At 31.6% G+C, this 24,834-nt stretch overlaps 1 protein-coding gene and 1 long non-coding RNA gene across 2 annotated transcripts; both read right to left on the reverse strand.

Moving 5' to 3' along the window:
• Positions 1 to 9,152: 9,152 nt before the first annotated feature.
• Positions 9,153 to 14,774, reverse strand: LOC111306563 (disease resistance protein RPV1-like). The gene is made up of 6 exons (XM_089751125.1): positions 14,301 to 14,774; positions 11,548 to 12,401; positions 11,367 to 11,427; positions 10,901 to 11,194; positions 10,006 to 10,599; positions 9,153 to 9,921 (listed from the first exon to the last, which is right to left on the reverse strand). The coding sequence occupies exons 1-6, from the start codon at positions 14,772 to 14,774 to the stop codon at positions 9,370 to 9,372; spliced, it is 2,829 nt and encodes a 942-aa protein (XP_089607251.1). The 3' UTR covers positions 9,153 to 9,369.
• Positions 14,775 to 19,846: 5,072 nt separating this feature from the next.
• Positions 19,847 to 21,018, reverse strand: LOC149512943 (uncharacterized). Its single transcript, XR_016331653.1, has 2 exons — positions 20,505 to 21,018; positions 19,847 to 20,347 (listed from the first exon to the last, which is right to left on the reverse strand). It is a non-coding gene; the product is annotated as an uncharacterized LOC149512943 (long non-coding RNA).
• Positions 21,019 to 24,834: the final 3,816 nt, after the last annotated feature.

Genomic DNA, 24,834 nt, shown 5'->3' on the forward strand with positions numbered 1-24,834 from the left:
ACACTTTCAACAAAGCATTACGGTGTGACTCTAAACTGAGCAATAATGACAATAGCGAAATTCTAGCTGGCATCTTGTTAAGTTGTTCTACCACGCTATACTCGCTATGTTTTATTAACTTTAAAAATTCACCTACTTCACTCTCAGATACTGGCTTCTGCCATTCTTTTTCTAGGGTTGTGTCAAGATCACTCTGACTTTCATTTTTTTCTCCTACCTTGGCTTTTTCCTTTCTAGCTTTTTTTAGAGCTTCTGGGGTATAACACCTCCCACTTCGAGTTATGCCTCCTACACCCATTATGTTGGCAGTATCTGGGTTGACTACGACATCATAATCATACTTTCAAGGTACTGCTTTATCATTCTGATATGGAAAAGGGCCAAAAACTTTAATTGTCACCACTGGTCGAGAGACGGGTTTTTCTAGCTTCGATGTTGGCTTCTCATCATAATAGATAGTTACTGGTCTACGCCCAAACTTATTCTTTGAATCAATGGTAGACATTTTCACCAACTCTTCTCTCTCTTGGTAAAACTCTATTTGACCTTCATCCATCAATTTTTGCACCTCTTGACGGAATTAGTGACAGTTTTCGATAGAATGCCCCAGAGCACCTCTGTGATAATGGCAGCTTTCAGTTGAGTTAACCGCTTCAGAGTAATTTTAAGGTTCTATCGACTTCAGCATGTCAGCTTTGACCAAGGTTTCAAACACTTTAGCCATATGAGTTTTGACCTCTTCTATTCTTCTTTTCACGTAACTTGTTTGCCCATCAATCAAAGCATTTATTGATGGTCTGGTATGATTTGGTAGAGGGTTTCCATTGACATTTGGAGTCCCTTGTTAGCTGGTATCAAAATTTAATACTCCTTCATTGATTAACCCTTGCACTTTATGCTTCAAAGCAATACAATGCTCAGTGGAATGACCTGGATTCCCATAATGATAATCACAATGTGCATTGGGGTCATACCATTTGGGAAATGGAGGTTTCAAAGGTTCAATAATAACAGGAGCAAGCAGATGTTTTTCAACAAGTCGAGGATACAAATCTGTGTATGTCATGGGAATTGGGTCAAAATGAGGTCTTTCTCGATTGTTATTATTCTGTGAGTTTCTTTGATTGCTGTTTGGGTAGGTTGGTCGAGTAAATGGTCGAGCTGGGGGTGCTGGGGTGTAATTGGATGGTTGAGGGCTAAAACTTGATCTGGGTAACGATTGTTGGGGGGCTTGGTAATGGTATGGTTGTTGAGAGATTTGGTTTATAGTAGAGTAGTAATGGGGGTGTGGGTTATATGAAATAAAAGGATGGTGTGGGGGATTTGTGTGAGTGATAACATGTGTCTCCTGCTCTTTCTTCCTTAATGTAGCTATCTTCTTTTCAGACCCTTCAATTTTACCACTCTCAAACTCTCGTTGAGCGATCTCAAGAGTCAACAATACCGATACTAAAACAGGAGCCGACAACTTCTCTGAAACATCAGCTGGTAGATGCCTAATTTCGTTAACTCTTTTCATCCTCCACGCAAGGTAATCTTCAGCAACATTATCAGCGAGTCTAGCTGGGCTCATTCGGTTGACCTGCTTCCATGCTTTGATGATTTCACCAACCCTTTTCATATAACCGGGTGTTCCATAATCAAACTCGAGTGAACCAAGCCTATGAGTCATAGGGATGAACTGTCGTGAATCATATTGTCTTTGAACCATAAGGGGCGCGTAACTCACTGCCCCCCATATTCCTAACAGAGGTACCCATGACTCGTCTCCACAACTATATAAGATAGCCATCGGAAGCATCCATGGTGCCCTCCATGTTACATCTTCGCTAGTGAGCTTTAAAAAGAATGCCAACCACTGACTTTTTGTCCAATCTTTTCTCCATTCTTTAGTCATAAACTCCTTGATAGGACTGAAATGCACGGAGAATGGTCGAAATGATGTCTTTTCTTTTCCCCAAAAATGGCTTCTGAGCCAGATAAATAGTAACTGAGCACACCCCATAAATCGTCCTTCACCCTTTCTTCGACAAAAATTAAGTGATCTAATAGTTTCTGCCAAAATAGTTGGTGAAGGGTTTATACCTTTATCTAATTGCTCAAAGAAATCAACCACTGATGCTTCTATATGTCCTAAAACCTTAGGGAATATCATCAATCCATAGATGGCCAAAGCAAACACATCCGACCCCTGATCGGTATCAATATACTTTCTTATGTACTCGAGCAGAAAAGCTGATGGAATGATGTCAACCCTATTTTTTTCTTTCTTGTGCTTGTCTATCTCTTCAACCTCCACTTGCATGATCTTGGCTAATTTTTTTCTATATCCAGTGGTCTTATGCTCTTTCCAATAGATCTTGTCTTGATTGGTAGACTCTATCCGGAGTAAAGAAGAATATTCTTCGATCGTGGGAACCAAGTCTTCTTGGTTGAATACAAAGCATCGATAAGATGGATCCCAGAACTGTATTGTGACTCTCATTAGCTATTCATCAACCTTCACAGACATAAACAGTGCCACATCCCCGTATTTCTTGGAAAAAGATTCTTTTTTCTCTATTCTCCACTGTTTCCAAATGGCTTCCAATTCTGATATATTATTCTGACTGAGATCCACATGCACTGACTGTAGTAGCACCGATATGTGACCATCTACTAAGCAATCTCCTTCTTTCCTCTGAATACCTTCTGAATGGCTCTTGACCTCTAAGTAGCTCTTACACATAGATGACATTCTTTAGGTTTTTTGAAAGTTTTTTTTTTTAGATTGGTCCAAAACAATACCCTTTTAAAAATGGTACCTATATGATGCATGCAACAAAATTGAAGACAATAAAACAAATAAATAATGTAAATAAAACAAATAAATAAAACTGAGTAAATGAATGAACAAGCATAACAGAATATACATAGTGTCTTAATTTAGGTAATCTTTTCACAAAAGGGACAGTATGGCTCTATCCTAAAGTTGGACTTTACGGCTCATTATATGCTGGGTTAAGATTTGCATGTCTAAAAGTTCCCAGACTATTCCTCACATCATCGTCCATTATAGACTAGTAAGGCTCCCCGATCCTCACCCATTACAGGCTACTAACGGAACAGGTTCAATCTGAGTGAAAGTGTTTCGCTAGCAAATGCGGAGGTTATCACCTCACGAGAGCGTAGCTACTTCACTTCCTTCTAAAAGGACGGAGCCCGGGTATAGAGCTCATGTATGCAAGTGAATATGCAAAATGTGTGCAAGGTAATAAATCAAAAACCAAAATCAAAATGAAGTAATAACTAGCACATAATTTATTTCATTTATTAACATGACTGTTTTCAGAAAAAAAAATTTAAAATAAAAGAAATTAAATTAAATATCAAATAAAATCAATTAAATCCAACCATTGTCAATAGCACATAATTAAAATTTTGGCCTGACTCTCAAATAAGTCCTCAGTGGAGTCGCCAAGCTGTCGTAACAGTTTTGAGACCGCCAGATGTAAAAACGAGTTGTTTTAAAATTGAGAAAAATAAAAAAGAGGGAGTCGCCACTAATCTTTATTAGGGTGTGATTGGCCACCCAAAAGTTTATCTTTTTAATAAAATTATAAAAACGGGTTGTTTAAAGTTTATCAAAAAGATATATTTCGGTCTACGAAAAATCAGGTTGGGTCCGGGAGTCGGTTACGCATGGGGAAGGATTAGCACCCCCACAACGTCCATAAATTGGTACCATTCAACTATGCGCTATTTTCAATGTCGGATAAAAATGGTTTTAATTTGAAATTTAACATTAATTTCCTTTATTTAAAAATTTTTTTTTTTTTGCTAAAATTTTTATTTAGGAATATTAAGAAAATCTTTAAGTTAAAGAATTATCTTAAAATTCTCCAACATCTAGGCAGAATTTAAAGTAACCCTTTTCGCTTAAGATTTAACACAACAATCCTTAAAATGAAATAACACTCTTTACAGAAAATTGTTGGTGACTCTCCAACATCTGGGCAGAGTACCATGAGTAAATTAAAGAGAGAATAATGCAGACAATTATTGATGATAATACGATAACGTATGTATGCTAATGAATGTCATGTAAAATGAAATGCAATTTAAGAGTTGGATTCTTAAATATAATGAGACCACCCCGACTCTCCAACATCTAGGCAGAGCTTAGGTGCGACTGTTTATATTTAAGATCCCAATTTTATTATATTTTTTTTATTTATTAATCTTATTATTAATAAAATGCAATTTAAGAGTTGGATTCTTAAATATAATGAGACCACCCCGACTCTCCAACATCTAGGCAGAGCTTAGGTGCGACTGTTTATATTTAAAATCCCAATTTTATTATACTTTTTATTTATTAATCTTATTATTAATACGAATTAAGAAATCGTGTGAAAAGACTTCACGAAGCCAAATTTCCTAAATACCCCATCATCTAGGCGGCATTCGGGAACAAATTGCTTCAAATAGAATTTTCACACGTGTCTTTAGGATTTTTTTTTTTTAGGACTTTGGATTTCAAGGATTTTGGATTTCGAGGGGTTTTGGATTTAATGGATTAGGAAATAGTGCTTAAGGTTTCGAACATCTCTAAAAATCTCCAACATCTAGGCGGATTTTTTTAAGCAAGTTCGACTTTAATAATTTTTGAAGATTAACTAAAAATTTCTTATATTTATTTATGAAAAATAATTAACAATAATTCCCCAACATCTAGGCGAAATTATTGCTTTAGAAAAATATTTTTATTCCCTCCAACATCTAGGCAGGGAAGATTATTATTATTATTTTAAAGCATTTTAATATATTTTTTATTATTATTTGTTTTTAATTTTATTATTATTAAAACGATTAAACATTTATTCGAACAAATTTATAAATTTATCATGCATAAATATAAAAAAATATTTAAAATAACAAAAAATAATAATAATAAAAAATTAGAAAATTAAAAAAAAAATGTTTTACCTGAACCGGACCGGTTAACGCTGGTCCGGGCGGTCTGACCGGTTCGGCGGTTGGATCAGCGGTTCGGTTCGGTCTGGTTGGTTCAGCGGTTCAGTACCGGTTCGGTTTTGTCTGGGCGGTTCGGTCCGGTCCAGTCAAACCGGGCAGAGCTGATGAAGGAAGCGGGTCGCGGGTCTGGCTCGCGGATCCCGGGTCGGGTCGCGGGTTGACGCGCGGATCTTCGGGCTTAAAACGACGTTGTTTTGGGCCTTTAATGAAACGACGTCGTTTTAATTTTGGCAGTTTATATAAAAGGTTCAAAAATTTTTTTTTTGGTCAGTTTTTCATTTTCCAGAAAAAAAACTCTTTTCTTTTTTTCTTCTTCTTCAGCCGAGCGTCGGTCGACCGTTGGTGCCGCTGCCGTCCGTCATCACCGCCGTCGATCGCCGGTCACCGGTCGTCGCCGGTGGTCGAAAAATTCCAAAATTCTCCCACAAGCTCTTCTCGACCCCCTGAGCGTAGATCTGACCTCCTTTTCACCAAAAGGAGTCTCAAAATTCCTAGATTTGTCTTCAAAGTTTCGGCCAAAAAAATTTTTTTTTTTTGCGTTCTTTCTTTTTTTTTTTTAAGCTGACCTTTCTTTCTCTTCTTCGTGCAGGAAGCTTGGCGCTGAGGTTCCTCGCCGTAGGCGAGGACTGTGTATTTTTTTATTTTTGTTTCTGTTTTGGTTTTTTTGTGGCGGTTCTGTTTATGGTTGTTTTCGGTTGGTTTTTGTGTTTGGGTATTTTGGGTGTTTGAGTGGGTAGATCGAAATTTTTCGTTCCTGAACTCTCAAGCTGGAAAAAGTTTTTTGTTTCAGAACTCTCACCTGAAAATTTTTTTTTGTTTTTTCTCCCTTCTTTTTTTTGGAGTTTATGTGTTGATTTTATAGAGTTTCAATTAAGTGGGATTTTGCTGGCTGTAGGGTGGTTAGTTGGTAGCTGTAGGGTGGCTGGCAGGAAGCTGGTCGGGGGGCTGGTTGGGTTGCTGATAAGGAGTTGGTCAAGGAGTTGGTCGAGGCAGCTCGGCATCGCACCAACTCCCTGACTTCTTTCTTTTTTTTTTATTTTGTTTGTTTACTTGTTTTGTTTTTTTCTGTTTTATTTTTTTCTTTTTTTGTTTTGTTTTGTTAAATATTATTATTATTATAAAAAAATAAAATAGTAGACCCGGACAAAATCGTTGTCTACAAACCTAATGTAGCAACTAAAATGAGAGCTGTAAATTAAAATAGCATGCAGAAAATAAAATTAAACAAACTGAATTGAAATTTGCAAGGAATTAAAACTGGAATTTAAATTGCAAAATCTAGAAAATAAAAACTATTTAAAGATGCTTAAAGAACTAGAAATAAACTAGAAGAAGAAAGAAAACTAAAACTAGATGGAGGTTGTTCTGTCTTCCCTGTTTTGATTCTTGAACTATTTATAGATGGAGAATTTATGAGCTAGTACAGTTGACTTGAATTTATAAGAGGTTGATGAGGATTGAACTGTTGAAGGACTTGCATGAAAAGCGAAATCTGATTTCAAGAAAGTAAGTAAAATTTGACTTTGCTTCTTGGTTTAATTCAACGTCTCCCGAAGAAGGAGAGTGGTCTGGTTCTGCCTTGTTTCAAACAGCCTTGAAAAATTCTTGATTTGCAGCTTGAAGACTCCTTCTTGGAAAACAGAATTTTAAATTCTGTTTTGATCTTAGCCTTGACATCTTGCAATTCTACCACCACTTGGATTCTTAAAACAGAAGACAAGTTTACTTCTTTTAAACTCTCATGCATCAGGTGAATTCCATCTTGTCTTGGACTCTTGTAATTCAACAAAAATACCAAGCCAAATAGGGAACAAATTTCGGTTTTGAACTCTTACAGCGGTTAATGCCAAGTCATCCAAATTGTCCAATAAAATTCAGCTACTTGCCACGTCGTGAAAAGATTATCCCCTGCATGTGCACCTACAAGAGACTTGCATAAAAATTCTGAATTCTGCTTGAGCTTAAACCCAACACTGCTTGATATAGGAAATGCATGAATTTGTGCATGTAAATTGCAAACTCATTTGAACTTTTTAAGCACTGCCAAGATTGCTTTGAATTTTCTGCATAAACTAAATTCTGCACTGTTTTGCCTAAACTGCACTAAATCCCTGCTCAATTCTGCTCCGATTTAACTTGTAAAAATTCTGGATGGCTTTATCAACTTGCATCAATTGGTTCGGCCTTTCCTCGCTAGGACAAATCTCACATTTTTTTTTTTCAAAAATCAGCCAAATTGTTCAAGAATTCATCTTTTTCTAACTTTTTTTAAATTTTCCTACACATGCACAAATTAGACAAATTAAGGAAGGAAATTAAATTATTTTACCACGGACTAAATAAAATTCTTAAAATTAAGCATTAAAAATAATTTTATTTTATAGAATTATCACACTTAAAAGCATAATAATAACACCAATTTTCAAATTTAATTCATGATCTAAGAATAAACACTCTATCACCAATATGAGTACCATATATAATTTTACCCTCCATAACATTTAAAGTTAATGGACCAAAAGTTTAATACTATTGCATTTGGTCTCTTAAAAGCATAATAATAACATATATTTTCAAATTCAATTCATGATTAGAAATAAAATAAAATAAATCTTGGTTGGCAATTTACTCTGTACTTATTAAAATATAATCATTACTCAAATAAGTTCTAATTTCACCTTAAACCAAATCGGGAACATAACAACTAATTAAATCAACACTTTTTATTTTAGATACAGGGGTTTCGTACAATTTCGCTGGATATCATCATACACCACGGGCACCAGTGCAACAAACTAACAAATCCAGTGTGATTTTTATCCAGGTTGTCTCTTTTTCATTTTTCATGTGCTGTACATTCTATTTTTCATCGCCTATATCCAACACCAAGTGACCAAATTCTGTAATTTCAACTGTGGTTTCCTCATCTAGGTTTCATCTATGAAGCCTCATTCACGTTGTGTAATGACTTAAAAACAAATCACATAAAAAAACGACAACAGTAAAACAAGAAATCCTTAACTCTACACTAACCTCAAATTTAATTAGCTAAAAACCTTCAACAAAGTCTGGAAAAAATAGCAATAATTAATTAAAAAAAAAAAAAAAACTCTATTCAAACAACATGTAAAATAAAAGACACTTTCCATTCGAAGCATTTTCCATTAATCATAAAAATAACGCAAATTGATCAGGTCAACATAAAAGCAACCACAAATTATCCATGAAAAACTAATTTTTCATAAAAAATGATAACATCAAATAAAACAAAACACTGGAAAAGAACCCAAAACTTTAGAAGTTTTTTTACCGAACAAAAGAACACTATTAGTGATTTCAAAGTGAAATCAAGCAACACGTAAATCCCAGAAAAAAAAATTAAAAAATTATTGCAACACAATAAAACAAAACATCGAAAAATAACAAGAAAACATGTTCAAGATCTTTTAAGTCATCAGTCGTAAAGAAACTTTGAAGCACAACACACCAATTGAAGAAATTGCAAAGAAGGAAAACACATGCATACTACACAGAGACCCAATCCTCTCCAAGAAATCAAACTCTAGGAAAGAATTCAAGGCTTCAGACATAAAAAGTTGAAATTAACAGCCAGAAAATGAGACAAATTGAAAAAGCTCAAGGAAAAAAACCTTTAACCGAGAAGAAAGACACAATGAAAAAAATAACAAAAAGAGAACTACATGATACGAAAACTAAGAATGAGAAAAAGAAACGAATCAATCATAACCTGGGAATAACATCGAGACGCATAAAGACTTGATACCACTGTTCCTGTAATACGCACCAGACTCTTTTTTTTTTTAAATCTGAATTAATGTTGACAATCTATTAATTTGACATGAAACTGTAAGAAAGAAATAATTTCTCAAACTGTTTAAGAAATAATAGAAGCTTCCTACAAACAGAAATCAACAATGAAAGATTTATGGCAGACCCAAAGAACTAAGCAACACAAAAGACAGTCCAACCCAAAAACTTACCCATAAAAATGCAAGACGTAAAGTCCATTATCTTTTGGGATCCTTTTAATCTAGGGATGTATAGATTAAGTAGACATTGAATCAACAGAAATGAAAGCAGTACGACTGCTTTAATCCAATATCTCAACCGTTGGTTCCTTAATTTCTCTCCTTATTTAAAGCTGAATTTCGCTGGATTTGAAAACAGAGCCAGTAGTACATCTTTCTGCATCCACATAGAACACATGAACACCACATTTCTCCACCTTGATATAATCTAGAGTGTTCCCACAGTATTCATCTGTTATGTAGAATTCAAACAAGGCTTCGTCGTAATGCTCATCTCGAAGCATACTGCCATGAAACCAAACGATCATGTGATTCGATTCAAAGCATTTAGGCCATAATTATACATCCGAGAAGCCCATTCACTTTCGAAATTATGGTAATCGCCCCATTTGGTTTTTAACTGAAATTTACAGAAAATTCGAGTGTCCATGTTTTCATGATTGTTGTCGAAATCAACCACAACACATAGAGCAAAACCCAAGATTCTATCACTCTTGCAATCTGGAGACAGCTTGACAGTTATTGAAGAATTCGTGCTTTGATACTCGAACCTTTCCAAACTTTCAGAACAAGCGACAACTATATCAAGATAATGATGAATTGGTCTTTCGTAACATCCCTTTGCCCGTTCCTTTGCCATGCAGTGAATTTTGAGCAGTGCGTTAGCCAGAATGTTGTCGACTGCATCTCGGTCCAAGTTGAAGCAATTAACGAATCGCATTTTGTCGAAGCGAGCGTTGTCTTCATAAAATGTGTGTCGAAACTGTTGTGTGATCGATGCCCTTTCTAATGAAGTGCATCCATGTGCATCTAATTGTAGCAGATGAGGTGGAAGCTCTATCAACGATTTAAGGCTCTTGCAATCCCTTAAACAAAGATAATAGAGATTAGGAAGCTATTTGATGCTCACAGGAATTTCCACTATATTTGACCCACTTACATCTAGAGACGTTAAGGAGCCCAAATTGCGAAAGCCGCTACGGATACTCAGGTTCCTTATATCATCCACCGATGTAATATAGTCATCCAACAGGGGAATCTTGGTTTCTTTGAAATTGTCCAGATTTGAACAACCTGAGAGATCAAGTTTATGAAGAGACTTCAACATACAAATGCTAGTTGAGAAGGTTTTCAGCCTTCTGCAGTTCGTCATACTCAACTCGTGAAGATTTTTAAGCCTTGCAGCTGATGATGGCACTTCTTCTATTGGAGTGTTGGCCAAATATAAGTATTTTATGTTCTCTGGAACGTTTGCAAAGCTGGTTATGTTTGGACAATCAGAGAGGCAGATAGTTTCCAGGGCATCTGACTTGAGAATGGTGCTCGGAAGATTTTGAATCCTTGTTCCACTCATGTTTAAATAAGCAAGTTTATTGAGACTGCTCCAAATAGTGCTGGGGAGATGTTTAACCCATGAGAAACTTAAATCCAAATGCACAATTTGGTCAAGATACTTTGTGGACTCAGGCAGTTCCTCAATGGCTGACCTAGCTAAAACCAAGCACGTCATATGCAGTGGGAGCTCAGGGAATTTCTTAAGATTAGCACAACAACTAGCAAAAAGGTTGCAGTGAAGAGATTTCAGGTGAGTCATGGACGGAAGTTGAACCAAGCGTTTGCAATAGCTTATACTCAACCTTTTGAATGGCTCGAGAGAGATCAGGGATTGTAATGCAAATTCTTGCATCCAATGAGGTCAATTACTCTTAAATTCACGAGATTCTGTGCGAAGAAAGTGAAAAATAAGTTGATTATTAACATCTCCAAAGTTTGGCTACATAAAAATAGGAAAATGTTTTTGAAAATACTAAATAATTACTATAATTAAAGCATACCTGCATTCCATTCCAAAGTTGTTCAATGTTGCTACCAGGTAATCTTAATTCAACAAGGTGCTCTGGCCTAAAATTTGGTGGCAAAAACGCCAATGGACAGCTCTTCCAATAAAGATACATTAAACGATCCGAAATACATTTAAGACCACGCCGAGAGAGCTTAAGCACTCCCTTTCGAGAATTATGGAACTTCAGAAATCTTAGATTGGACATCCTTGAAAAGACCTTTGGAGATAACTGTACCTCACAAATTTGGGAAAAATCTAAGAATATCCCTTTAGTTGCTTCAGTTCCCTACAATGATCAATAGCAAAATTAGTAAAAAAAACAATAATGAGGTGTTTGATTTGAGGTTTTAGGCCTTCAATTTTTTTCAGCCATGACATAGGGATAGAAAAATGGGAAAAGTTTTAATGTACTATGCTCCTTACTGTGTTATAATTTAATACATGATAAACATCCTCACGCTTCCATAGTCTACTACATCTTTCAATAGGGTCCTCGCAAATGATTTTCCAACCCATCTCCTGTAGCAAATCATGCATCCACAGTCTATTGTCTTCTGTAATATTTAAGAGGGACTTGTCGATGAGGTTGTTTATTCCACAAAGAGCAGCGTGATGATAACAACCGTCGAGTATATCTACCGTTGCTTTTTATCAAATCCTTTAAAGAAGCATGCAATATCAAGAAATATATTTTTCTCATCATAATCTAATCCATCAAAACTAATCTTCAGCAAACTATGGACTTTTTCGTTGGGAACTTGTTTTAGTTTATTTAGATGACTCTGCCAGTGCTCTATGCTCTTCTTATACGGTGCCTGGCCCAAGACTTTAAGGGCAAGTGGAATGCCATTAACATGTTCCACAATCTTTTTTGATAGATGCCCAAAACCATCAATAGGATGGGTTAGCTTAAATGCATATTGAGAAAATAGTTGAAGGGAGTCATGGTAATTCAATTCCTTAACCTCATAAATTACATTAACCACATTTTCAAGGACTTGTTTATCTCTCGATGTCACGATGATCCTACTTCCGAAACCCAAGTGACCAGAACAGACGATTAAACTTTCTAGTTGGTCTAAATCACTGACATCATCAAGAACAACAAGAACTCTTTTACGGTAAACTCTGTCCATGGTGAATTTGGATGTTCCTATTCTAGGACCGCTTATATGGAGGTTTTCATCCTCTAATATTTTGGAAAGAAGTTGATTACTTAGAGTGATTGCACCATATTTCTGCCACTCTTCTCTAACATTTGCAAGGAAGCAGAAACTTTCGAACTGAGCAGAGACTTCATTGTAAATAGCTTCGGCAAGAACAGTTTTGCCTATACCACCCATTCCCCATATTCCTATCCTGCGAATATGATGTTGGCCACCAATGCACAACAGTGATTTAATTTGCTTCAACTTGGGACCAATTCCAACTAGTCCCGTGCAAACACTTTTTGACATGCAATTCAACTTGTTTAAAATATCGTGAACAATTTCCTTGACGAATAGGTGCTCAGGCCTAGCAAATGAGCAACAATAATATTGGTAATAATTTAGAATAATGATTCAAAAATTATTCAAGGCTATCATATGAAATTTACACTTCTTTTCCATCAACATTTAAAGTGACAAAATTTTCGTAAGTAGAAAAAATGAATAAGTTATCCTTTTAGTTATTTAACTTTTCAAAAATATTTTGTTTTGAATATTCAACTTATGAAAAATAATGTTTTACTTATTACCATTTGAGTTTATATTTGAAATATTATCAATTATAAATTTTAATGCCATGCTAGGGATAGTCAAATAAGGAGCAACTTAAACATTTGTTGTATTAATGAGTGTAATCATAATAGTTTAAAAATTTGGCAATTTATAAAATTGAACTGGTAATTGTAGGTAATAAATTTTTAACTTTTTTAATTTTTTTAAAATTGCATAATTTATTATTCATAGAAAAAAAAAAAAAAAAGAAACTGACCCTAGCATTTACCACTTTTTCATATGATAGCATGATGTACTTCTTTATATAAGTAGGTATTGAAAGACAATTGCATAAGCAATTGTTTCTAGTTATGCTCAATCCTTTAATATATATTATACTATACATGCTATAATTATTTTATGTATTTAAATTTGATTTAATTAGCTCTCACGTTAAAATTGTTATTTGTTAATTTTTTTTAATTTTTTATTTAAATTTAACAATTGTAATTTATAAAGAATTAAAATCACATTATTATTTTTCTATTTATTATATCCACAATCATTATTCACAAACTCTTAAAAATAATAAATTTGTACTAAAAATTAAGTGACATTCATGTAAACTTAGAAAAAAAAAAACAAATTAACTTTCTAGTTTTCTCAACAAGATAATAACTTTTCAATCAAATACCAAAGATGTTTTTTTTTTTTTTTTAGTCAGCACTTATTTTCTCATATCTTTGTGACCTTTTTTATTTTTTCTATTTAATAAAATTTTAAATAAATTATGTTAATTGATCGAAATTTTTATTTTTTTAAAAATATTTGTGTTTGACACATATAATAAACATGAATATAGGGGTTGAACAATCTAAAAATAAAGAAAAAATTAGTATATTCTTATTGAATACATACTAACTTTTGAATTTAAATAACATAACAAATGAAAAAATATATAATTTTAATTGGCTGCTTCAAGATCAGATGTCATGATCCATCACTACTTCATCAATAATTAAACATAAATTTTTACTAACCCTTAAGATAAATAGACAAAATTTTAATTTTTTTAAAAAAATTTATTAATGAGATATTATTATTTGATTCACTAACAATCTATAAAATTTATACATGGAAAATATATAAAATATAATTTCTTAACATACATAAGTGTTATTGTTTTGACCATTCACTTTTAAAAAGACAATGGACCTATCATCACATATATATAATGTAATAAGATATTCAAGTTAAAATTAATAAAAATGTTATCTCTTAGATGACAAAACAAAAAATTTTGAAAACTTAGATAATAAAAAAAAAAGAATTTATTCTTAAATTATAAATAACAATGAATTACTCTCAATTCAAGTAAAAATTAAGATTTTCATCTATCTAGAATCTTGATTATAAGTTTTACTTATTCTTTAAAAAGGAGTTTCTATTTTTTATTTATTAAAAAAAACTTGAATAATCATATATTTAGCAGAAATTATATATCAACTTCTACAATTTCCTCTTGCTTAGAATCTTATCTGGAAATAATTTTAGTTGTCTATAGTTATGTCGTCTAAATTCTCTTAAAATTTTAGATCACACCATGATTGAGAAGTATCCTCTCCTATTTCTTAAACATGATTGAGAAATATATATGTATGTACGTATTTGATATAGGACAAATAATTTTACTTTCTGATTTCCGGTTAAATGCCACCCACTTAAGTTGCCTGCTTCAGTCAAGGCAAGTCTCCATCTCTGAACCTTCTCTATCCCATTCTTTTCATGTTCAAGAAAAGCTTTTTCAAAGCTCCCAGCTTGTTTCCGCACGTCGGATGGGTTAACATGGTAGAAAATAGGAACCACAAGCTGTCCCCTTGAATGCCTCAATTCCATTATCTGGGAGAGTTCTTCCAAGCACCATGATGAAGTAGCGTAGTTTTGGGAGAAAATTATTGCTGAAATCATTGATTCTTTGATTGTTTTTGATAAGGCCTCAGAAATTTCCTCTCCCCTTTGCAGTTCTTTGAAATCAGCATACGTTCCAATTCCTTTTTCTCGCAAAGCATCATAAAGGTAACAAGTAAAGCTTTTGCGAGTATCTTCACATCTAAAACTTAAAAACACCTCATGCTTTGGTTGCCTGATGGAATTATCAGGAGTCATGATTAAGCTCATGAAAGATCGTAACCCAAAAACACATAATCAAAGTAAAAAAAAAAAAAAGGTAGACCGTGCAGTTCACTCCGAGACAGCAAAACTGATATGTGATTAAGGTCGATCGCCTTGATCTTTTACATTAATTCTTTGCTCCTTTGGAACAAAAAAATTTTCGAAGAAAAATCCATTTCTTCGACTTTTTGTGGTTGAAAATTAGTAGAGAGTTATTAATTGGTAGATAGGATGCTAGTGAGCGGAATCAAAGGCGGACAACCTTAACCGTGAATATGATGCGTCATGGTTACGCTTGACTGAGACTTTCTGGGTTTTTGTTTTATTGTTATTTTTGAAAATTGTAGTTGTAGGGTTATAATGAATAAAAAATTTTAGTTTGCATCATCTTTATCTTCTAGAATAATATGCACATATATATAAATTTATAAAAAGATAAATTATATATATTTATAGTACACTTAATTAAAAGAATTTCCTAAAGGTTCTTTATGTGACACTTTCCAATATTATTAAATTACTATTATAAACTTATTCATCTTTTATTTTATAATATAACCCATGAGACATCTATCTAATTTTGCAAACTATCCATTTTGTCCCTTACCATAATATTTCATCAATTACATGCCTAATATTTTAAATGACTATTATCTCCTTACTCTATAATTGAAAAAAAAAAAGATAGCATTTAATAATTGTTAAGGGTGATTTTTACTTTTGATCAACTCCCATCGAAGGTGGACTTTGTGCATGTTTTTAGGAAGGCTAATGCTTTTGCAGATTCACTGGCTAGAATGGGTGTGGATTCGTCAACTCTGTTTTATGCTTGGTTATAAGAAAATGTATTTGTATTCGTTGATTGTAATATGATGTCAGGTGTAGAATGATCCCAATAAATGCAATATGGTTAATCTATTATATGTACCTTTGATCCCTATAAATAAAATATCTTTTGATTGAGAAAAAAAATAGAGGTGAATCTGCTCACCTTTCTTAAAGAGTAAATTCTCATATAACAATTAGATTGATTATTTTTTACATTTTGTTTATAATTTATAATAATAAAATTATATTAAATAAATATACTTATAAAATATTTAAATTATTAATTTGTTACATGTGCAATGCAAAAATTAATTTTTTAAAATTAAATGTTATATACATAAAAATTAGCACCCTCCACATAATTATATCTAAGTCTTAAAAAATTGTTATATATAAAAATGCATATATATGTCCAACTTTCATTTCATAAAAAAATTAAACATTTTGACAAAAAAAAGTTGTCAAAAAGTTTTAAATATATAATAAACAATAGTATCAAGCAATAAAGAAATGATAAAATAAACAAAATTAAGTTTTCATAGAGTCAAATTAATTTTTTTTAATTTGCATCATCTTTATCTTCTAGAATAATATACACATATATATAAGTTTATATAAAGATAAATTATATACATTTATAGTACACTTAATTAAAAGAATTTCCTAAAGGTTCTTTATGTGACACTTTCCAATATTATTAAATTACTATTATACCCTTATTCATCATTTATATTATAATATCACCCATGAGACATCTAATTTAGCGAAATATCCATTTTGTCTCTTAACCATAATCTTTCATCAATTGCATGCAAAATATTTTAAATGACTATTATATCCTTACTCTGTAATTGACAATAATAAAAAAAAAAGATAGCATTTAATAATTGTTAAGGGTATTTTTTACTTTTGATCAACTCCCATCGAAGGTGGATTTTGTGAATGTTTTAAGGGAGGCTAATGCTTTTGCAGACTCACTGGCTAGAATGGGTGTGGATTCTTCAACCCTGTTTTATGCTTGGTTATAAGAAAATGTATTTGTATTCGTTGATTGTAATCTGATGTCAGGTGTAAAATGATTATAGTAAATGCAATATAGTTAATGTATTATATGTACCTTTGATCCCAATAAATAAAATACGTTTTGGCTGAGAAAAACAAATTAAAGGTGAATTTGGTTACCTTTCTTAAAAAGTAAATTCTCATATGACAATTAGATTGATTATTTTTGACATTTTGTTTATAATTTATAAAATTAAAATTATATTAAATAAATATACTTATAAAATATTTAAATTATTAATTTGTTACATGTGCAATCCAAAAATTAATTTTGTTAAATTAAATATTATATACATAAAAATTAGCACTCTTCACATAATTATATCTAAGTCTTAAAAAATTATTATATATAAAAATACATATGTCCAACTTTCATTTCATAAAAAAAATTAAACATTTAAAAAAATTGTCAAAAAGTTTTAAATATATAATAAACAATATTATTGAGCAATATAGAAATGATAAAATTAACAAAATTAGGTTTTTACATAGTCAAATTAAATTTTTTTTTAATTTGCATCATCTTTATCTTCTAGAATAATATACACAGATACATAAATTTATATAAAGATAAATTATATATATTTATAGTACACTTAATTAAATTTAATTTCCTAAAGATTCTTTAAGTGACACTTTCCAATATTATTAAATTATTATTATATCCTTATTCATCATTTATATTATAATATAACCCATGAGATATCTATCTAAATTTGTAAAATATCCATTTCGTCCCTTAATCATAAACTTTCATCTATTACATGCCTAATATTTTAAATGACTATTATATCCTTACTCTATTATTGACAATAATAATAATAAAAAAAAAGATAGCATTTAATCATTTTTAAGGGTATTTTTTACTTTTGATCAACTCCCATCGGAGGTTACTCTCACACTTAACACTCAAAGCGTTGATCAATACTTTAAGACTGCTGAGATAAAAAATAAAAAATAAAAAATAAAAAATTGATCGCAAAATAAAAAGAGAAAAAACAGTTCTTGACTTTTTTTTTTTTTTTAAATTCAAACATATCTAGATTATATAAGACACTTAAAACCATCTTTAAATCAAAATATTATTTTACACGAAAATCACAACCAAAATAATATCAAAAATAAATTCAAATTGTTCAAAAAAAAAACCTAAAATAACAAAAAACTAGATCTAAAAATTTTTTTCTGCTTAAAAATCACAACCAAAATAATACCAAAAAATAAATTCAGCCAAAAACAAAAAATCTACAATCCACCTAAAAAAACCAAAAAACGCAGGTAATCTTAGGTATAGGGGATTTTAAAGAGATTTAGGGTTGTTTGAAAGGATAAAACCATAAAGGACGTTCACAGGAACAAGACAAAGGCGAGTTTGGGCCTTTAGAGATTTGGATCTGGCCTTTGAGAGAGGATTCCAAAAAAAACTGAGTCCAGGAAAGGAATGATGAGACTGAAATGGATCAGAATTTTTTTTGGGTTTTTGTCACCTGCGAGATGATGTTGGTGACGAGAAGATATGGTTGAATTTTTACAGGGAGAAAGATGGAAGATGAAGAACGAGTGAAAAATGAAATTTTATAAGTAGAGTTTAGATAGGTTATTGAAAGGGTTAAAACGAGTGATTTTGGGTATTTGAAAAGAAAAATAAAAAATTTTGAAAAAAACAAAAGCATCAGGCTTCTTGGATCTGACCATTGGATAAGTCTTGAGCCCAACAAATTTGGGCTAAAAACAATCATTAAATTTAAATATTTGCTAAACCATTTTTATTTTTTATTTATTTCACGTTTAATTTTGAGTTTAAATTAAATTTATAAAATAAATAATTTCTAAAAGGGGTAATGTTAAAAAATAACTTACATAATAAAAATAATCATTTTAGAAATAGAGCAAAATAGTTTTTAAAATTTAAACAATATAATAAAAAACTATTAAACAAAATTTCATTTTAAATAATTAAAATAATTGAGAAATTATAGATATGCAATCCATTAATTATTATACTTTTATTAAAAAGAATCAAATTAAATTCCTCAAACGAGTTAAATAAATATATTTTTATTAAAATAAAAGATATTTTATCCTGAACGTAGTCCAGGTCACACACTTGTATCCATTAAATGTAACTATAAATTGATTAATTTATATAAAAAAAATGGTACATGCTTAACATCTTTTCTTGAAAGTATAATGTGCTGTTGGTCGCACTTCATTTAAAGTTCTCAGCAATCCAAAATCATGAGCGTCTTGAAAGGCTGAAACCACAAGTTTCTAAATATTATAGCCATTGAAAGGAAAATAACTACAAATAAAAATGGATGAAGGTGACAATGTCACAATCTCTACGGATAGAATGAACTTCAAAGCAATAGCTATGGAAATAGAAGATTAAATTGCTTATTCATCACAAAGTTCTGCACTTTTGCTAAACATTACCAAAACTCAAAATCCGCGGGATGCTAACTTGGCCTTCTTGCATCAAGTGGTATACATAAATTATCTTAATCATAACTAATAGAATTTACAAGCCAAAATCCTTCGTAATATAGTCGGAAAAATCTGGAAACACCGAACCATCGGTTGGAAGTAACATTTGGAAACGATTAGCCCTGTCGAAAGTTGAGATCTTTCTTTGGAAAGCAATGAAAGGATGTATTACTGTGATGGAAGTACTCCAAGCAAGAAGCTGTTTGGGGAATAATGAGAATAAACGTGTTTTCTGTGATGAAGTGGAATCTGAAAACCACTTAATTCTGCTTTGGCCATTCTATTGGAAGGTTTGGTGCAAATGTGTACTACAAGTTGACATTAATTGGGTCATACCTGGTTCTTTAAATATCTTATTTCGTCCCAAGTTATTTGGGTTTTGACTTAACTCATTTGATTTTGGAATTATTATCTGAGTTTATATTTTCAACCCAATGCAAGCCTATTTATTTTTATTGATTTATTTATTATTATTATTATTTTATAAATAAAAAAAATATATTTAGATCAAGTGATAAGATTTGGTGTTTGAAATTCAGAGTTTGATTAAATTTTTGAAATCCAATGTTTCATGAAATCAAAATTCAAATTGAAAGTGATAGGATGCTCGATTTTTTTAATTAAAATCTCATCTTTATCTCTATATAACTGTTGTTCAAAACAAAAAAAAAAAATCAAAGAAAAACCCGAGAACAAAGAAAAAGAGCGATCAACAAAATTGTTCTCAACCATATCCAGTAGCCGTTTCACCACATACATAACTACCTACCACTCTTTACAACCTTCATCATCTATACCCTGATGTTACCAATTAGAGGCACATTACCACAACACAACCCATACCTAAGGCCACACATACCAACACAACCACAGAAAAAATATACAAAAAACACAAACAGAAATCAATCTTCAACGACACAACCAAAAGCCTCCGTACTACTACCACAAACCCAGAAGCAAATACAAGTAATCCAAAGCCATAGTCTTGCAAACAATTTCATAATCACCTAGCAAGCCAGCAATACATGGACATTGAGCCCAGAAAACTCAAAACCAATACCATTAACCAAAATCCTCAATCAGGTCCCAAAACAAAGAAACATCCAACAACCCATTCATTGTCATAATCGAGACCGATCAAGCTGCTCCCAGACCGATCCTTTTCACCATAAATTTCCCTCCAAAGTCCACTGTCAATAAGCCATAAAGAGGAGGCAAAAGTCAGAAATGAGAAAAACACCAAAAAAGAAAAAGAGTTTTTTTAGGTTTTGATTTAACCCACTTCCAAGAGGCTTCAATTCACCATATAAATTGGGGACATAGCCCATAGCAAGGAAAATGACATACCTTTGGCAACGGTGACATTAGTGACAGTCTATGGTGGAGACTGTTGTTTAGAAATCAAAAGGGTAGAGGGAGAAAATGAAGGATAGAGAATAACATATCCAAAAATCAGCCTAATCAAACGTAGGAAAGACACTGAAACAGTAAAGAAAAACGTGGCTTGTAGCTTTAGATCTAGGGCATTTGAGTAGGATTCTAAAAAATAGAAGCCCAGATCCTAGATGAGGAAGCCAAAAGGAAGTGAAGATGAAATTTGGGCTTCAACAGTGGTCGCCCGATGGCAGAGCATGGCAACCAACGTTGGTGCAGAAACCAGTAACAATGACCAGGAATCCTAGAGAGAAAAGTTCTCTAGAGAAACTTTAAAGAGAGAGAAAGAGAGAAGAGAAGAAGAAATAAAGAAATTCTATTTTTTGGCACTATTTATACCTTAAGCAAAACTACGCCATTTTGCCTTATAAACCAACTTTAGCCACTACCAAGTTAATTAATTGAGCCATTTGAGCTGATTTCTTTAGTGAGCCAAGAAACATTTTTTTTTTGTAAACTTGTTTTTTTTATTATTTTTTTTATTTGTATAATATTTCTTTCATGTGAGTTTTATTTTTAAAATAAAAATAATTAAAAAAAAGAAAAGGTTGAATTATTAATTTTCCTTTAAACAAAAGAAATAATTAAAAAAAAGAAAAAGTTGAATTGTTAATTTTTCCTTAACCAAATAAATAATTTTAAAAAATGTTTTAAGAAAAAAGTTGAAGTATCAATTTTTCTTAAATAAAAAAATTTTTTAAAAATGTTTTGAAGAAAAGTTGAAATATCAATTTCCTTAAAGAAAAAAATATTTCCAAAATAATTGAGGAAAATGTTGAAAGTATCAATTTTTCCTTAAATAAGACATTAATCTTTTCCTAAAATAAAATAAAAATTTGTTAGGAAAACTTTTTCCTTGGAATTTAATTTTTTCTAAAATTTCATTAAATAAATGTTAATTAATCCAACGCAGAGCCTGTATAAGAGAAACAATAGTTTTCTTATATACTCCTAAGGTAAGAGAATGCTCTTAATTTTTTACCAAAAGTATTAGAGTCAATTAAGAACAATTCTCAATAATTAACTATCTAGTAATATTTTTTAAAACTCAATGGATAACATGAAATCAAGATAGTATCGTCATTTGATGGGCGTTGTGAGAGTGCTATAACTTTTCTCACACATAATCATACTCTTGGACCTACTTCTAATTTTGTAGACATTGAATCTACCTTTTAAATATACCTGAGTTAAGCTTGAAAATTTTTTTTAAAATATGACAAATTCAGTTAGGTAGCCAATCATTCCTATACAAAAAATATTGGTGGCAACTCCTTAAGCTATGTCTAGTGATAGGTCCGAATTTAGATGTTATGACAGTTTGGTGACTCAACTGGGGATAAACTAAGAGTCAGGCCAATAAATAAATTTGTGTTATCCAAAAGCCTAATAAAATTTATTTTTTTAGATATTTATTTATTTATTTGTTTTGTTTATTATGTCATTCATATGCATGTGCATAATATAAGCTCTATACCCAAGCTTTGTCCTTTTAAGAGGGAGTAAAGTCCTTATACTTTCATAAAGTTTTAATGTCTCCTTAGTGGCTAGCAAAATAATCCCACTCAAATTGAACCCTTTCCACTTGTAGCTTCTAATCGACGAGGATTGAGGTGCCTCACTAGTCTATGATGGACAAGAATGTGAGAAACAATTTGAAAACCTTTAGATTACCAACCTTAAACCACATATAGTGACCATAAGGAACCTAACATATAGCTAGAGCCTTATATTCCCCTTTATAGAAAAAAATCCAATAGTTAAGTTACATTTTTGCAATGATTGATTTTCTTGAATGGGAATTAACTCTTTGTACACATCATGTTGCATGAATTATCATTTTAAAATGTATGATAAAGTGTATGATAGTTGAATTTCTTCTTTCATTTATTTTTCTTTATTTAACGTATAATAATGTTACACTACATATATTTTTGCATTCATTTTGCATGTGTTGATTGAAAATTTTGGTGGTTGCACATTAAGATGATTTTTATAATCCTTTCTTCATGACATAAGCATGCAGTAATGCAAGCACCTTAACTTATGGTGATAAAAAGTTCAAGGATAGTTTAACCATTAAAGATTTCAATCTGACCAACCCTTCATTCATATAATACTCAGTCACAAACAAAATAAATGGAACAAGAGCAAAATAGTTGCATGGATAAGATCGAAAAGCTCAAAAAGAGTTAAAAGGAGAGTTAACAAAGATGATGAAGATGCTAAATAAGTTAGATAAAGGCAAGACATTAGAATAAACCTCTAATTCAAATAAGAAACAAGATATTATGGATCCTCTACACTCTCTTGGGTTTGGCCCAAATCAGGGCGAATTCTCAAAAGATGCACAAGCCCCACAAATGCCATTTTTTAAGGTATATGCTTATATATATCTTGAAGTGTCATTTTGTAACTACACTAACCCTACCTTTAAGGCAAAAGCATATGATTTATTTAAAGTTCCTGATTTTGATGATCTTAAAAAGAATGAGAGATTAAAGATGAATATTTTTAGTGTGATGAAGGATTTAGGCACTCAACAAATGAACCTTTTAGAATAAAGAGTGCCAACTATTGAAGGAATGGATTATTTTGGCTCTATAGATGCAACTAAACTTTGTTTAGTCTCGAATTTGGTCATTTCAGCAAAATTTAAAGTCGTTAAGTTTAAAAAATATGATAGGACAAGATGTCTGATAATTCATGTTACCATGTATTGTCGCAAAGTGACTGCTTTGCTCAAAATAAGAAGCTATTGATGTATGTATTTTAAAACAGCCTTATTAGCTCAGCTGTGAGGTGGTATGTCTAATTAGACAAAACCCATATCCATTCCTGGAATGAGTTCGCAAAGGCATTCATTGCCCAATACAAACATATTATAGACTTAGTTCTAGATCGTTTATCTCTACAAAGTATGAAAATGAAACTTTTTGAAAGCTTTAAAGAGTATGCATAAAGGTGAAAAAATGTTGCTTTTTAAATTTAACCACCTTTTAATAAAAAAAAAAATAATAGTTTTATTTGTGAGTACTTTAAATGCTCTGTATTATGAGAAAATGAATAAAAATGACAACAAGAATTTTACCGATATAGTGATCTCTGGGAAAATTATAAATAACACCATTAAGACTGGCAAGCTTGAAAAAAAAATTTTCGACACAAAAAAAGGTAAGATGTCCAAAAAAATGAAGTTCAAATTGTGAGTTTTGAAGGACTGCAGTTTATAAGTTATGCCCTATACCTACAGCCAGTATATCCTACCTATTATCCAACCATTAGTCATGTTGCACCACTTTCTTACCATCATGTTTCACAACTAATTTACTGACCAAACTTTCAAACACCTGCATATGGGCCTAGTCCTATTACTACACCAGCTTTAAGACCTAACAACCAAGTGAGTGGTTTGAAAATATTTATGAACAACCAAAAAAGATTTTCCATTGATCCTATACTCGTAACTTACACTAAGCTATTCCTAAAACTGGTTAAGAACAACTTGGTATCTCCAGTTATTTTAGAACCATTGGGGCCACCCTATTTCAAATGATAAGATGCTAATGTCACATGCGATTACCATGATAAAAATGTGGGTCATTCTATAGAAACTTGTCCTGTTTTCAAGCACAAAGTGCAAAATTTATCCAAAAATACTTAGCAAGTTTCTACAAATCAAGGGGACCATGTGTCAATAAAACCTTTCATCTGATCACTTCAGGGCATAATTTTTGATAAAGACAATGACGTTAATGTTGATTGGAAGTTGCTTCTTATTTTTTCATTTTTTTTAGAGTAATGTTAAGATTTCTTTTATGTAATAAGATTTCAATTTTTATCATTTTAATAAAAGGTATTTTGATGATTTTATTACACTTTCTCTTTCATCCAAACCACTATTCTATGCTTTGTAATTTCCCATATCCTTTTTGTTCACATTCTCAAATTTCGAATGAGGAATGTTTGGACATTGATAAACAATAATTATGGGATTTTATTTTGAAAACTCATTCATATTGATCTGTGGAGATTATTTAAGCAAAAGAAGTAATCTATGAGCAGATATCATTTATGAAAAAATGAAATCAACATGTCTTGGAAGCATCAATTAGTCTATCTTTGTTCAAAACATGGTCTTCAAACAAAGAATTCACATTTGAAATGAAAATTGGTTATCTTTCTTTTGTCATTCATAAAAATGAAATTATCCATTGCTACCTCTTTTGAACCTATTATGATT

Source organism: Durio zibethinus, chromosome 21, assembly GCF_047325235.1.
Source record: "Durio zibethinus cultivar Kanyao isolate XHJ-2024 chromosome 21, ASM4732523v1, whole genome shotgun sequence".
NCBI classification, from domain to species: domain Eukaryota; kingdom Viridiplantae; phylum Streptophyta; class Magnoliopsida; order Malvales; family Malvaceae; genus Durio; species Durio zibethinus.